The sequence below is a fragment of the Lipotes vexillifer genome, unplaced genomic scaffold (assembly GCF_000442215.2).
Source record: "Lipotes vexillifer unplaced genomic scaffold, Lipotes_vexillifer_v1.1 scaffold1011, whole genome shotgun sequence".
NCBI lineage: Eukaryota > Metazoa > Chordata > Mammalia > Artiodactyla > Lipotidae > Lipotes > Lipotes vexillifer.
The window spans coordinates 4,009,870-4,026,993 of record NW_006787698.1 but is presented as its reverse complement, the minus strand read 5'-3'; the positions used below and the strand labels follow the sequence as shown (position 1 = coordinate 4,026,993).

Below are 17,124 nucleotides of genomic sequence, written 5' to 3'. Positions count from 1 at the left end.
TTGACAGCTAAATTTTTTTAGACTACAGTTAACTTGCTTACAAAATGAGACTCTTAACCTTTTTTTTTATGATCTATAAGAACCAGAGGACTGTTTTATAGCTCTAGAGGAGATAAGATTGCTCTAACTTCTTCCCCCCCCCACCCCCATCTATTTTCTTACAAGATTGATGTGTGTTTGCTTGGGTGTCTTGGAGCTATGCATGTCTGTGTGTGTGTGTGTTTTGAGGGGAGTGATCACTCCTAACAGATGTGCTGGAAAATCCACAGTCTTGATTATGGAAATTGTTGGGAGACCCAGATTCTCATGTCTTCTTTCTCCTGCCTCAGCTCTAACTTCTCAATACTCTGTCTTTCTTCATGAAGGGAACATGGAGGAAGGAAGAACAGCTGCAGAGTTACAGAAAAATATGACACAGGTGAGTAAGAGCTAATAATTCTCCAAAAGAATATTTCAGTTCCACCGGGCCATCGATCTCCTAATTGTTTAGAGCAGGGGTCAGCAACCTGTTCCTGCATTAGGCCACATAGTAAGCATTTTAGGCTTTGAAGGCCATAGAGTTTCTGTTTTACTCAGTTCTGCCATTTTAGTGTTAAAGCAGCCATATACAGTGTATAAACAAGTGTTTTATTGTGTTCCAATAAAACTTTACTTACATAAATAGATGATAGGCTGAATTTAGCTCATGTTGTATAATTTACAGCCCCCTGGCCTTAAGTGCAAGAAAATGTGGCCGGCTGTGGGCCTGGGTTGAATGCTGTGCTTCTTGCAGACTCCTGGGCCCCAGGTTTTGTGGGAAAAGAAAAAAAAAGAAAAAGAAAAGCTCTCTGTCCCTCAGTGTGTTTTTATTCATTAAAACCTCATCCAGATTTTTTTTTTTTATATTTTATTTATTTATTTTTGGCTGCGTTGGGTCTTCGTTGCTGCATGCGGATTTTGTCTAGTTGCGGCGAGCGGGGGCCACTCTTTGTTGTGGTGCGCAGGCCTCTCATCACGGAGGCCTCTCTTGTTGCAGAGCAACAAGGTACTGGGTCTTCAGTAGCTGTGGCACACGGGCTCAGTTGCTCCGCGGCACGTGGGATCCTCCCAGGCCAGGGCTCGAACCCATGTCCCCTGCATCGGCAGGCGGATTCTTAACCACTGCGCCACCAGGGAAGCCCCCTCATCCAGATTTGACCCAGTGTTTTGTGTTGTGCTGGTTGCTGTGGTGGGATATAAGGAAGCAGTGAAATTGTTTCTGTAACAAGGAATTTTTGCTGGTTTCAATGTGGAAATTATTATTTCATTTCTAGAGCATTTCATTTCTGCTAGATCCTCTGGATGTTCTGGATTATTGTGAGACTGGAATTGGTCACCATCAAACTGTGGAAAGATAAATTTATTGTTTCAAAAGTGTTGTTAAATCTGTGAGAAAATTTGATCAGTCAGTATGCTTATGTAGAACAAAGAAGATCTGATGACTGAATCCTAGGGTAGATGTTGGGAGAATAGAATCTTCTGAACTTCCTATGAATTGATTCTCAGTTCCTCAGTGTTTCCAGCCTCATTCATCCTCCTGCACACATTGGGGGAGTTGGCACTTTTCTGAACAAAATATGTGGAATGTTTTAGGAACCAGTGGTCTTTGAGGATGTGGCTGTGGCCTTTACCCAGGAGGAGTGGGCTTTGCTAGATCTCGCTCAGAGAAACCTCTACAGAGATGTGATGCTGGAAAACTTCCAGAACCTGGCCTCATTAGGTAAGGGTGGCAACTTTCCTTCATTTAGTCGTTTAGAAAACAGTTTTATCTTACTAATTGACTTTGCTCTAGGATTTGGGTTGAGGAATTGGAATAAATTGGTAAATAAGACAGACATGGTCACTGACCCCAAGGAACTTATAGTCTAGTGGCTTCACCATGAAAATAAACAATAACAATGCATATTGTTAAAATATTCTACCAGTATAAAACAGCAACAAAAAAAGAATCAGTGGAAATCTCCTGATCCATTCTGACACTGGCACTGAATGCAGACTTTTCATTTCTTCCAGTGTTTTAAAGATGCTGTTGGTCTTATTTTTCTTCATTCAATCATTCTTTCATTCATTAAGCATTTTTTTGAGAGTGAACTCTATATCAAACCCTTTTGAATGTATACTATAAAAAAGATGTCACTGTATTCAAAATGCTTAGGTGTAATGGGCAAGAAGATAAATATGAAATTAACATAAAAAAAGAAAAAATAAACGTGTATTGAACTGACTTTCTCTTTTTCTTGTGGCTGGAAGCCTCAAGGCTTATTAAGTGTAGAAATTGTGGGCACAGACTTCGGGGGTCACTTTGGGGCACAGGGAGAAAATTGGTGGTTTGGGACCTTTTGAGAATTTTACAGCTGTTAGTGCCCTGTACCCAGAGACCACCAGTTAAGCAAGTTGGGTTTATTACTTTGAGCAGTGAGGGAGAACACATGCCATGGGGAGCCATGGCATGTCTCAGAAAGAAGGTGTTAGAAAGTAAATATTATAGGATTTGTGTACTTAGGTTGAATGACTTGGGGGTAGGTCTGTGGAAGCAGGCTGTATTGGTTTCCTAGGCCTTCCATAACAAAGCACCACAAACTGGATGGCTAAGAAAAACAGAACCTTATTCTTTTAAATTTCTGGAGGTTGGAAGTCTGAAATCAGGGTGTCATGACCCTTCCGAAGGCTCAGGAAAAATCTCTCCTTGTCCCCTTCCTAGCTGTTGATGGTTGCCAGCAATCCTTGGCTTGTAGCTGCATTACTCTGATCTCTGCCTCCATCTTCACACAGCCTTCGTCCTCTGTCTCTAAGTCTTTCTGTCCTTGTAAGGACGCCAGTCATTGCATTTAGGGCCTACCCTAATCCAGTACAACTTACCTTAACTTGATTATATCTGCAAAGACCCTATTTCCAAATAAAGTAACATTCTGAAATTCTAGGAGGACAGGGATTTTTTTCTCAGTACACTTTATTTTTCTTAGAGCAGTTTATAGGTTCACAGCAAAATTGAGTAACAGGTACAGATAGATATTTCCCATATACCCCCTGTCCCCATACACTCACAGCCTTCCTACCAGAGTGGTATATTTGCTACAGTTGATGAACCTACACTGACACATCATTATCACATTAAGTCCAGAGTTTATATTAGTGTTCACTTTTGGTGTTGTACATTTTAAGGTTTGGACAAATATATAATGACATATCCATCATTATAGTATCATAAAATAGCTTCATTACCCTTAAAAATTCTATATTCCCTCCACCCCAATTTATTTCTCCTTCCCCACAACTCCTGGCAACAACTGATCTTTTTACTGTCTCCATAGTTTTGCCTTTTCCAGAATGTCATGTAGTTGGAATCGCACGGTATATATATAGCCTTTTCAGACTGGCTTCTTTCACTTAGTAATATGCATTTAAGGTTTTTCCACCTCTTTTCATGGCTGGATAGCTCATTTCTTTTTAGTGCTGATTAATATTTTATTGTTTGGATGTACCACAGCCTGTTTATCCATTCACCCACTGAAGAACATTCTGATTGCTTCCAAGTTTTGGCAATTATGAATAAAGCTGCTGTAAACATCCACATGCAGATTTTTGTGTAGACACGTTGTTAACTCCTTTGGGTAAATTCCAGGGAGTGCAATTGCCTGTCTGTATGGTTAAGAGTATACAGGTTTTGTAAGAAACTGCCAAACTGTATTCCAAAGTGACTGTACCATTTTGCATTCCCACCAGCCCCACATTCTCAAAATTCTTCATTGTCAGTGTTCCAGATTTTGGCTATTCTTATAGGTGTATAGTGGTATCTCATTGTTTTGATTTGCATTTTCCTGATGACATATGATGTGGAACATCTTTTCATATGCTTATTTGCCATCTGTGTGTCTTCCTTGATGAGGTATCTGTTAAGGTTTTTGGCCCATTTTTTAAATCGGGTTGTTTGTTTTCTTTATGTTTGAGTTTTAAGAATTCTGTGTATATTTTGGATAACACTTCTTTATCAGATATGTCTTTTGCAGATAATTTCTTCCAGTCTGTGGCTTTTTATTCTCTTGGCAGTTTTTTCTCAGAGCAAGAGTTTTTAATTTTAATGAACTCCAACTTGTCAATTCTTTCTTTCATGAGTTGTGTCTTTCAGGTCATTATCTGTTGACCTTAAAAATAAGATAGTTATTTTACCAACAAAAATGGTTTATTTGGACATAGCAGAGGAATTGCAGTTTAGCACAAGAAAGCTATAACAAAAGCCATAGGCAAGTCCAAAAATCAAGGGAGAAGAACTAATTTTATAGAGAAAAAGGAGGAAATTGGGAGAGGTTGTTTTGGATGAAAGTCTATTGGAGAAAAATGAGAGTTCAGGGTGATGATGGTTTCATATTGGCTTAGTTGCTGCGGTAGTTGATTTCTTATAGGGGATGCAATGAACATCTTTTCCTGTAAGGATTATAACTGGTGATTCTTGATGATTCTTTTTTTGCGGTACGCAGGCCTCTCACTGTTGTGGCCTCTCCCGTTGCGGAGCACAGGTTCCAGACGTACAGGCTCAGCGGCCATGGCTCACGGGCCTAGCCGCTCCGCGGCATGTGGGATATTCCCAGACTGGGGCACGAACCCATGTACCCTGCATTGGCAGGTGGACTCTCAACCACTGCGCCACCAGGGAAGCCCTGATGATTCTTTTGTTGGAGTCTGTAATTAACAATTCTTCCTCTAATTTGTTTTTTTATAAATTTATTTATTTTTGGCTGCATTGTCTTTGTTGCTGCGCGCGGGCTTTCTCTAGTTGCAGTGAGCAGGGGCTACTCTTCGTTGCGGTGCACGGGCTTCTCATTTTGGTGGCTTCTTGTTGTGGAGCATGGGCTCTAGGCACATGGACTTCAGTAGTTGTGGCACGTGGACTTCAGTAGTGGTGGCACGTGGGCCCAGTAGTTGTGGTTCGTGGGCTCTAGAGCACAGGCTCAGTAGTTGTGGCACACGGGCTTAGTTGCTCCGCGGCAAGTGGGATCTTCCCAGACCAGGGCTCGAACTGGTGACCCCTGCATTGGCAGGTGGATTCTTAACCACTGCGCTACCAGGGAAGCCCTCTTCCTATAATTGATGTCCTGTGGAACTGCATGAAAGCTTCCCCTTCCAGCTTCTCAACTCCATTTTAGTGAAGTTTCCCCTGATCAATTTTCACCTATCAATTCATCTCCAAATCTTAGGTCACTTACATTTTTTCCTATGTTATCTTCTAGGAGTTCTATAGTTTTACGTTTTACATTTAGATCTGTGATCTATTTTGAGCTAATTTTTTACTCCCTATTGATGGGGCCCCAAGTTGTCCTGAAGCTTTGGATGCCTCCTCCTGTATTTTGAGTTAATTTTTGCAAGATTATAAGGTCTGTGTCAAGATTCTTCTTTTTTTTTAAATGTATATTGATGTCTAGTAGTTGTTTTAGCGCTGTTTATTGGAAAGACTATATTTTTCTCTATTATATTGCCTTTGCACCTTTGTCAAAGATAAGTTGATTATATTTATGACTATATTTATATTGACTTATTTATGGACTCTATTCTGTTCCATTGATCTGTTTGGACATGATTTTTTTTTAATGTTATGCTGTCATTTATTTATTTAGTTAGTTATTTTTATTGGAGTAGAGTTGCTTTACAATGTTGTGTTAGTTTCTGCTGTACAGCAAAGTGAGTCAGTTTTATGTATACATATTTCCACTCTTTTTTAGATTTCCTTCCCATTTAGGTCACCACAGATCATTGAGTAGAGTTCCCTGTGCTGTACAGTAGGTTCTCATTAGTTGTCTATTTTATACATAGTAGTGTATATATGGACATGAATTTTTGAGGGGCACCGTTCAACCCAGTCCATAGGTGTTCACTTTAGATTGGATGCTGACAGAAATCTGGATGCAGGGGAAATTCTATTAGTATTTTGTGGATGGCACAGTGACTTTTTTTGTCTGTCCCTAGGCTAAATTATGAAGTAGCCTTATTTTGTTTCATCTTATCATGGTCTCAGAGTAACCTTGTCTGAGATTGGTATTCTGAGATTATTTATCTTCAACAGGAGAACAGTATGTCCTGCCTGTGAATATTGGACCAGTTTCTAATAATACTGAGGTTTAGGCGTGAATGTCAGATCAGTTCTAGACATCACACCACCCCCTCCCACCTTAAAAAAATACATTCAACATTTTGTTGCAATTAAGCTCCTACTTGCTTTAGAGTAACAGAAGAGCAAAGTTTTTGCCCTGTCTCATGGAAATGTTTATGGTTCCTCATTGTTTTCTCTCATGATATACCTTTCCGCATGAACAGGGTATCCACTACACACACCCTATCTGATCTCCCAGTGGAAACAAGAGGAGGACCTGGAGATAGCAGAGAGAGGACCCACCCAGGGGGAGCATCAGGAAGGCAAGAATTCTTGGGAGAAACTGACTTGGTTGGGGGATATTACATTTGGAAAAATCAAATAAAAGCAAAGTGAAACTTTGCCATGTCTGAGGAAGCTGATCTTCCACAGATACCTTCGATTACTCTTTTGACTTTTCATCAGTCCTTGTTCTTGGGAAAGCCCATATTTCCTCTTAGTAATGTAGTATTTGGTCATGTGCGTTTTACCCAGTTCCTTTTTGTTTTGCTCCCCTAGGAATACCCTATTTATGTTACCATCAGTCTCAATCTTCGTAGGATTATTTCTTAATTGCTTTGCCATTTTGACCCTGTGCTTATTGGGAAAGTCCTGAACCAGCCACACTGCCAAAAGTCCTTCTTTCATGATGCCTTTATTTTTTGTTTCAGGTTTTGAGGCTCAACTTAAAACTAATGAATTAGTCGCTTCACAAGATATTTATGGAGAAAAAATATCCAGTGAACAGAATGTAGTAAGATTCAAAAGGAGTGCTTCCTCGTTGTCCATTTTACACAAAAGCTGGGAATACCATGGTTTTGATTATCAGAACAAAAACCATGAGAGACATTTGAGGTGAGTGTCATTCATATAAGAGAGGGTAGTGTCTCAGGAGAGAATCTTAAAATGTCACAAAATTTAAAAAACATGTATATAAAACTTGGTCAAAAATTGTGATTTCATATGGAATTTTCATAAGATATTTTTTCCATAAATGAGACTGAGCTCTTCCATGTTTGATACATAATTCATTTGTAAGCAACCATCAGAGAAACCCCATAAGCCAAAAACTCAGTGATAATATTGGCTATTGTAGAGCCCTCTGTGAGAACTTTCAGCTTATCATTGGACAGGGAAGAAAACAGATGTAGTCACTGAAAATGGTACAAATTTACTTGCTGCTAATAATGTGCTTTTTATTTTTTAAAAGAAGTCACATGGTGGAGAACATCTATGAACATAACGAAGAAAATCAGTGTAGACAAACCTTCAGCCATATCTCAAATCTTAATATACTCAAGAGAACTACTGAAGTAAAAGCCTATGAATGCCAAGAGTGTAAAAAGGCCTTCACAGATCATTTATCCCTTAAGAATCACATAAGGTCTCACACTGGAAGCAAACCCTATCAGTGTAAGGAATGTGGGAAAGCTTTCCATTTTTTTGCTTGTTTTAAGAAGCATATGAAAACTCCCACTGAAGAGAAACCCTATGAATGTAAGGAATGTACCAAAGCCTTCAGTTGTTCTTCATTCTTTAGGGCACATATGAAGATTCACACAGGAAAGACAAACTACGAATGCAAGGAATGTGGGAAAACCTTTAGCTGTTCTTCATCCCTTACAGAGCACAAAAGAATTCACAGTGGAGATAAGCCTTATGAATGTAAGGAGTGTGGGAAAGCCTTTAGTTGTTCCTCCTCACTCTCCAAACACAAAAGAATTCACAGTGGAGATAAGCCATATGAGTGTAAGGAGTGTGGGAAGGCCTTCAGTTCCTCTTCTCACCTTATAATACATATAAGAATCCATACTGGAGAGAAGCCTTATGAATGTAAAGAGTGTGGGAAAGCCTTCAGTGAGTCCTCAAAGCTCACCGTACATGTCAGAACACATACAGGAGAGAAACCCTATAAATGTAAGGAATGCGGGAAAGCCTACAATTGTCCATCCTCCTTAAGTATCCATATGAGAAAACACACTGGGGAGAAACCCTATGAATGTCTGGAATGTGGAAAAGCCTTCTATCTTCCCACTTCCCTGAATACACATGTGAAAAATCAAAGTAGAGAGAAACCCTACGAATGTAAGGAATGTGGAAAAGCCTTCAGTTGTCCCTCGTCCTTTAGAGCACATGTGAGAGATCACACTGGAAAGGTGCATTACGAATGTAAGGAATGTGGGAAGGCCTTTAGTCGTTCCTCATCCCTCACAGAACACTTAAGAACTCACAGTGGAGAGAAGCCTTATGAATGTAAGGAATGTGGGAAAGCCTTTATTAGTTCCTCCCACCTTACGGTACACATAAGAACTCACACTGGAGAGAAACCTTATGAATGTAAGAAATGTGGAAAAGCCTTCATTTACCCCTCAGCCCTTAGGATCCACATGAGAACGCACACTGGGGAGAAACCCTATGAATGTAAGGAATGTGGGAAAGCCTTTCGCCATTCTTCATACCTTACTGTCCACACAAGGATGCACACTGGAGAGAAACCCTTTGAATGTCTGGAATGTGGGAAAGCATTCAGTTGTCCTTCATCCTTTCGAAGACACGTAAGAAGCCACACTGGTGAGAAGCCCTATGAATGTAAGGAATGTGGGAAAGCCTTTGTTTGTCCTGCTTACTTTCGAAGACATTTGAAAACTCACACTAGAGGAAACATATAAAGTAAGGAATAAGGAAATGTCTGCAAGGCTTTTTCAGATCTTAGCACGCAAGATCTCACACTGTGGAGACACCCTGTGAATGTAAGAAATTGTTGCTCATCGTTTTGAAGACTTGAGAACTCACAACTAAGAGAAACCCTATGTATTTAAATCATATGGTAACACCTTCATGGACGTCACTTACTGTGTTCTAAGAAAATTCATACTAGAAGCAAAGGTCGGTGCCTCATCCTTAAAGTGGACTACTGCTGGCTCATTGATTTCCAGTTTTAATTTTCTGATGAATGTTTAAGGTGATAAATTTCCCCTAATACCTTTCAGCTGTAGCTGTGTATGTTTTATGAGGTGCTTTTGTTTTGGTTTGGATGTAAATGTTACTTCCGTTAAGAGTTTTTTGGACTCATCGGGGAGTTGAAGTGTATTTCTTCGTGTGCAGGCATGAGTGGTTTTTTTTTTAATTATTATTATTAGTTTCTAATTTACTCTCATTGTTCTCTAAGTATGCAATCATTGTGGTATCAACACTACGGTATTTGTAATTTCTTTTGCAAATGGTAATTTCATTTTGATCTAGTATGGCAGAAACTGGAAATTGCCTACCCAATATTCCCCCCCCCCCTTTTTTAAGCGGTACGTGGGCCTCTCACTGTTGTGGCCTCTCCCATTGCGGAGCACAGGCTCTGGACGCATACTTCAATTATACCTGGTCTTTCCTCCCATTTTAGTGGAGGAAAGTTTATATTTAACACCTTCAAACATGGAAGACTGTACTCCTTTTTTATTTGAGAAGATGAAAGCTATTTGGTTTATGCTTCTTCAGGTACATTAGGCTACACTTTTTCCTTCCATCTTATTTCCCATTTACCTCAAAAAGTATAGCTGTACCACTTCCCCTTTATCATCTTTTACTGCTTTGTTAAGGCATACATACCCTAATATGTATGAAGTGTGCTAATCTTAAGTGTACAGCTTGATGAAATTTCACATTGTATATACCCTGATAAACATAGAACATTTCCAGGATCCCAGAAAGGTCATTCATCTGCCTTCTCAATAATTGCTCCATAGAGGTAACTGCAATTTTGGCTTTTATTATAATTTATTAGGTTGGTTTGTTCTTGATCTTCATGTAAATGTTAAAATACAGTATGCACAGGTACGCAGTTGGCTTCTTTTCTCAACATAACGTCTAATTTGCCTTTTAATTGCTCCTTTGCCAGACTTATGAACTTATTTCTCTTGGTATATGCTATGTATATAAGAATGAAATTACTGAATCATAGGATAGACTTTATGTTTAGTTTTGGTAGGTATTCCAGTTTTCCAGAAAGTTTGATTCCACCTGTACTCCTAATCATGAAAGTCCCAATTGTTCCACATACCTGGTTAGCACTTTCTAATTTAGCCATTCAACACAGTATATGCTAATATCTTGCTTTTTGTTTTAGTTTGCATTTACCTGATATGTTAATAATGGTGAATACTTTTTTATGTGCTTGTTGGCTATTTGGATACCTTTTTTTTTTGGCTGTGCCAAACAGCTTGCAGGATCTCAGTTCCCTGACCAGGGGTTGAACCCAGGCCACGGCAGTGAAAGCTCAGAATCCTAACCACTAGGCCACCAGAGAACCTCCTGGATATCTTCTTTTATGAGGGTACCTGTTGAAGCATTTCACTCATTTTTGGTTCCTTTTTTATTTGAAGGGTTTCCTGTGGTTACTTGTCCTTTTTTTTTTTTTTTTTTTTTTTTGCGGTACACGGGCCTTTCACTGTTGTGGCCTCTCCCGTTGCAGAGCACAGGCTCTGGACGCACAGGCCCAGCGGCCGTGGCTCACGGGCCCAGCCGCTGCGCGACATGTGGGATATTCCCAGACTTGGGCACGGACCCATGTCCCCTGCGTCGGCAGGCGGACTCTCAACCACTGCACCACCAGGGAAGCCCTACTTGTCCTTTTTTAATGTATGTGTATCTTTGTCTATATCTAGTTACATACATATACATAAAACATGTTATAATACAGATAAGTTATGTGTATTTTATATATATATATGTGTGTGTGGGCGTGTGTGTGTGTATTGCAGATAACTTTTCCCAGTCTCTGACATGTCTTCATGCTTTTTATTTTTGTAAACTATAAAGGGAATTTATTGGTTTGATTACTGAAAAATCCTTGGGTATAAGTAACTTCAGAGGTGGCTGGGTCCTGGAGCTAAAAAGATGTTATCTGGATGAGTTCTGTTTCCATGTCTTGTCTATGCATCTTTCTGCATTAGCTATTCTTCCTTGTGGGCTTTTTTTCTTCACAGTGGCCCTCAGAAGAACCAGGCTGCTTTCTTTCTGGGTTGAAGTCTCAGGGAGAAGAGAGTGATTGTCTTTCTGAACAATTCCAATATGATTATTACAGTTAAATCTGATTGGCTCACTTGCCAACTGTTATTGAATCACTGTGGCCAGAGGAATGTAATTCTCTGGTTTGTCTAGGACTGGTTCCCAATACTCATCCAGAAAAAGAGAGTGGAGTCAGTCCTAACTGAACCATAGGGTCCTGGCAATTGTGATGTATATGGTGAAGGGAAGGAGGCAGGAGTGGGCAGGTAGGGGGTAGAAATAGAGGCAATAATAACATCAGCTAGCACAATATGCTCATTCTGGTCTTAGCAATGGGAGGGAACTATGAAGTCTGGGAACTCTCAGCCAAGGCTAAGTAGTTCTAGAAATCCTTTCAGAAAGGTTTGATTCCGTCTGTTACCATCTCTTTAGATTGCTAAGATGGTTTCTCAATCTTTATTTGGCTTTTGCAGTATTTTTGGATATCCGGTAGCAAGAGCCTTCCAACTTTTTTATTCATCAGGATTGTCTTCCTTCTCTATTCCTGATTTGATTCTATATTAATTTTAGATCTTACCAATTTTCACAAATCTTCTGGGACTTTGCTTGGGATTGCATTGACTTTAGAGAATAACCTGAATAAAATTGACATCTTTACAATACTGAGTCTTCTAATTGATGAACATAGTATAATTATCCATTTATCTAGGTCGTCTTTAATTCCTCTTAACAGTGTTTTGTAGTTTTAATTGTAGAGGTCTTGAAGTAACTTTGTTTAATTTATTTCTAGGTATGTGGTATGTTTTCCTTTGTAAATATTTTAATTTATTTTTTGATTTTGGGGGCTAGCACATAGGATTGCAATTTCTTTTTGTACATTGATCTTTTATCCATGACATTTATAAATTCAATTATTTATTCAAATAGTTTATGAATTATTTTGGATTTTCTGTGTATACAATCCTGTCAGTGCCAATAAAAGAAAGTCTTACTTGATTTCTAAACTTTACCTTTTATTTTTCTTGCCTCATTGCTTTATAGTGATAAATAGAAATGGTAAAAATGAACATCTTTGTCCTGTTCCTGATGTTAGGGGAAAGTATTCCATATTTTACCATTAAGTATAATAATAGCTGTAAGTTTTTCATAGATAACTTTTTTAAATGAAAGGAATTCTATTCCTCGATTGTCAAAAGAGTTTTTTTAAAATCATCAATGATATTGAATTTTATCTAGTGCCTTTTCTGTCTATGTCAGAGTCTTTAAAAACTCCTTTGGTCTCTTAATGTGGTGAATTACTACATTCCTTGATTTTCAAATGGTAAAACAAGATGTATTCCTGGAATAAACTCTACTTGGAAATGGTATGTTTTAGCTTATTAGCCTTTTCATTTTGCTAGATTCAAAATGCTATTTAAAAAAAAACTTATTTCTGTGTTAATGAGGCTTGTCTTGTAATTTATGTTAATATACTTGTATGCTTTGTATCAGGTTTACGCTGCTTCATAAAAGAAGTTGGAAATTGTTTTGAAACACTTTATATGAAATTTAAACTATCTACTATCTATTTTTTATGTGTTTGGAAAAATTCACCTGGGAATCTAGTTTTGGGTTTTCTTCATAGGAAGCTTTTGTAAGATAGTTTCACTCGTGGGCTTCCCTGGTGGCGCAGTGGTTGAGAGTCCGCCTGCTGATGCAGGGGACACGGGTTCGTGCCCTGGTCCGGGAAGATCCCACATGCCATGGAGTGGCTGGGCCCATGAGCCACGGCCACTGAGCCTGTGTGTCCGGAGCCTGTGCTCTGCAATGGGAGAGGCCACAACAGTGGGAGGCTCACGTACTGCAAAAAAAAAAAAACAAACAAACCACCACCTTACTCAAGATAATAAACGTATTCATCAGCCCCAGAAGTTTCCTCTTTGTCCAACGCAATTCCTCCTTGCCATCCCTCTGCCTTTCCCGCCAGGCAACCACTGATTGGATTTCTGTCACTATAGATTTTTTTTACATTTTCTAGAATTTTAAATGAATGGAATCAGGAGGAGCTTCAAGATGGCGGAAGAGTAAGACATGGAGATCACCTTACTCCCCACAAATACATCAGAAATAACATCTACATGTGGAACAACTCCTACAGAACACCTACTGAATGCTGGCAGAAGACCTCAGAACTTCCAAAAGGCAAGAAACACCCCACGTATCTGGGTAGGGCAAAAGAAAAAAGAAAAAACAGAGACAATAGAATAGGGATGGGACCTGCACCAGTGGGAGGGAGCTGTGAAGGAGGAAAGGTTTCCACACACTAGGAAGCCCCTTTGCGGGTGGACACTGTGGGTGATGGAGAGGGGAAGCTTCGGAGCCGTGGAGGAGAGCACAGCAACAGGGGTGCGGAGGGCAAAGCGGAGAGATTCCCGCACAGAGGATCCGTGCCGACCGGCACTCACCAGCCCGAGAGGCTTGTCTGCTCACCCGCTGGGGTGGGCGGGGCTGGGAGCTGAGGCTCGGGCTTCGGTCGGATCACAGGGAGAGGACTGGGGTTGGCAGCATGAACACAGCCTGCAGGGGGTTAGTGAACCACGGCTAGCCAGGAGGGAGTCCAGGGAAAAGTCTGGACCTGCTGAAGAAGCAAGAGACTTTTTCTTGCCTCTTTGTTTCCTTGTGCGGGGGGGAGAGGGCATTCAGAGCAACTCTTAAAGGAGCTCCAGAGGTGGCCGTGAGCCACGGCTAAAAGCACAGACCCCAGAGACAGGCATGAGACGCTAAGGCTGCTGCTGCAGCCACCAAGAAGCCTGTGTGCGAGCACAGGTCACTATCCACACCTCCCCTCCCGGGAACCTGTGCAGCCCTCTACTGCCAGAGTCCTGTGATCCAGGGACAACTTCCCCGGGAGAACACACGGCGCCTCAGGCTGGTGCAATGTCACTCTGGCCTCTGCCGCCGCAGGCTCACCCCGCATCCATGCCCCTCCCGCCCCCTGGCCTGAGTGAGCCACAGCCCCCGAATCAGCTGCTACTTTAACCGCGTCCTGTCTGAGTGAAGAACAGATTCCCTCAGGTGACCTACACGCAGAGGTGGGTCCAAATCCAAAGCTGAACCCCAGGAGCTGTGTGAACAAAGAAGAGAAAGGGAAATTTCTCCCAGCAGCCTCAGGAGCAGCGGATTACATCTCTACAATCAACTTGCTGTACCCTGCATCTGTGGAATACCTGAATAGACAATCGTTCCAAACTGAGGAGGTGGACTTTGGGAGCAAGGATATATATATATTTTTTCCCTTTTTCTCTTTTTGGGGGTATGTATGTGTATGCTTGCAGTCTGTATAGCTTTGCTTTTACCGTTTGTCCTAGGGTTCTGTCTGTCCGGTTTTTTTTTGTTTTTTTTTTAGTATAGTTTTTAGTACTTGTTATCATTGGTGGATTTGTTTTTTGGCTTGGTTGCTCTCTTTTTTCTTTTTTAAAATGTTTTTTTTTTAATTTTCTTATTTAACAAAATTTTTAATAATTATTTTTAATTTTATTTTATTTTATCTTCCCCTTTCTTTCTTTCTTTCTTTCTTTCTTTCTTTCTTTCTTTCTTTCTTTCTTTCTTTCTTTTCTTTTCTTTTCTTTCCTTCCTTTCTTTCTTCTTTCTTTTTTCTCTCCCTTTTATTCTAAGCCATGTGGATGACAGGCTCTAGGTGCTCCAGCCAGGTGTCAGGGCTGTGCCTCTGAAGTGGGAGAGCCAGGTTCAGGACACTGGTCCACAAGAGACCTCCCAGTTCCATGTAATATCAAACAGCGAAAATCTCCCACAGATCTCCATCTCTACACCAAGACCCAGCTCCACTCAATGACCAGCAAGCTACAGTGCTGGACACCCTATGCCAAACAACTAGTAAGACAGGAACACAGCACCTTCCATTAGCAGAGAGGCTGCCTAAAATCATAATAAGGCCACAGACACCCCGAAACACACCACCATATGTGGACCTGACCACCAGAAAGACAAGATCCAGCCTCATCCACCAGAAGACAGGCAGGAAGCCTACACAACCCACTGAACCAACCTTAGCCACTGGGAACAGACACCAAAAACAACAGGAACTACAAAACTGCAGCCTGCAAAAAGGAGACCCCAAACACAGTAAGTTAAGCAAAATGAGAAGACAGAGAAACACACAGCAGATGAAGGAGCAAGGCAAAAACCCACCAGACCTAACAAAGGAAGAGGAAATACGCAGTCTACCTGAAAAAGAATTCAGAATAATGTTAGTAAAGATGATCCAAAATCTTGGAAATAGAATGGAGAAAATACAAGAAACATTTAACAAAGAACTAGAAGAATGAAAGAGCAAACAAACAGTGATGAACAACAAAATAAATGAAATTTTAAATTCTCTAGAAGGGGTCAATAGCAGAATAACTGAGGCAGAAGAACACATAAGTGACCTGGAAGATAAACTAGTGGAAATAACTACTGCAGAGCAGAATAAGGAAAAAAGAATGAAAAGAATTGAGGACAGTCTCAGAGACCACTGGGACAACATTAAATGCACCAACATTCGAATTATAGGGGTCCCAGAAGAAGAAGAGAGAAAGGGACTGAAAAAATATTTGAAGAGATTATAGTTAAAAACTTCCCTAATATGGAAAAAGAAATAGTTAATCAAGTCCAGGAAGCACAGAGAGTCCCATACAGGATAAATCCAAGGAGAAACACGCTGAGACACATATTAATAAAACTATCAAAAATAAAATACAAAGAAAAAATATTAAAAGCAGCAAGGGAAAAACAACAAATAACACAAAAGGGAATCCCCATAAGGTTAACAGCTGATCTTTCAGCAGAAACTCTGCAAGCCAGAAGGGAGTGGCAGGACATATTTAAAGTGATGAAGGAGAAAATCCTACAACCAAGATTACTCTACCCAGCAAGGATCTCATTCAGATTTGATGGAGAAATTACAACCTTTACAGACAAGCAAAAATTAAGGGAATTCAGCACCACCAAACCAGCTTTCCAACAAATGCTAAAGGAACTTCTTTAGGCAGGAAACACAAGAGAGGGAAAAGACCTACAATAACAAACCCAAAACAATTAAGAAACTGGTAATAGGAATATACATATTGATAATTACCTTAAATATAGATGGACAAAATTTTCCAACCAAAAGACATAGACTGGCTGAATGGATACAAAAACAACACCTGGATACATGCTGTCTACAAGAAACCCACCTCAGACCTAGGGACACATACAGAGTGAAAGTGAGGGGATGGAAAGATATTCCATCCAAATGGAAATCGAAAGAAAGGTGGAGTAGCAATTCTCATATCAGAAAAAATAGACTTTAAAACAAAGACTATTACAAGTGACAAAGAAGGACACTACATAATGATCAAGGGATCAATCCAAGAAGAAGATATAACAATGATAAATATTTATGCACCCAACATAGGAGCAACTCAATACATAAGGCAAATACTAACAGCCATAAAAGGGGAAATCGACAACAATAAAATCATAGTAGGGGACTTTAACACCCCACTTTCACCAATGGACAGATCATCCAAAATGAAAATAAATAAGGAAACAAGCTTTAAATGATACATTAAACAAGGTGGACTTAATTGATATTTATAGGACATTCCATCCAAAAACAATAGAATACACATTCTTCTCATGTGCTCATGGAACATTCTCCAGGATAGATCATATCTTGGGTCACAAATCAAGCCTTGGTAAATTTAAGAAAATTGAAATCGTATCAAGTATCTTTTCCGACCAAAACGCTATAAGACTAGATATCAATTACAGAAAAAAATCGGTAAAAAATACAAACACATGGAGGCTAAACAATACACTACTTAATAACGAAAAGATCACTGAAGAACTCAAAGAGGAAACCAAAAAATACCTAGAAACAAATGACAATGAAAACACGATGACACAAAACCTATGGAATGCAGCAAAAGCAGTTCTAAGAGGGAAGTTTATACCAATACAAT

At 39.9% G+C, this 17,124-nt stretch overlaps 1 protein-coding gene across 1 annotated transcript; it reads left to right on the top strand.

Moving 5' to 3' along the window:
* Positions 1 to 370: 370 nt before the first annotated feature.
* LOC103073523 (zinc finger protein 699) lies at positions 371 to 8,966 on the top strand. Its single transcript, XM_007460633.1, has 5 exons — positions 371 to 418; positions 1,612 to 1,738; positions 6,325 to 6,423; positions 6,811 to 6,994; positions 7,350 to 8,966. Exons 1-5 carry the CDS (start codon positions 371 to 373, stop codon positions 8,806 to 8,808), a joined length of 1,917 nt encoding a protein of 638 aa, XP_007460695.1. The 3' UTR covers positions 8,809 to 8,966.
* The last annotated feature ends 8,158 nt before the right edge of the window (positions 8,967 to 17,124 follow it).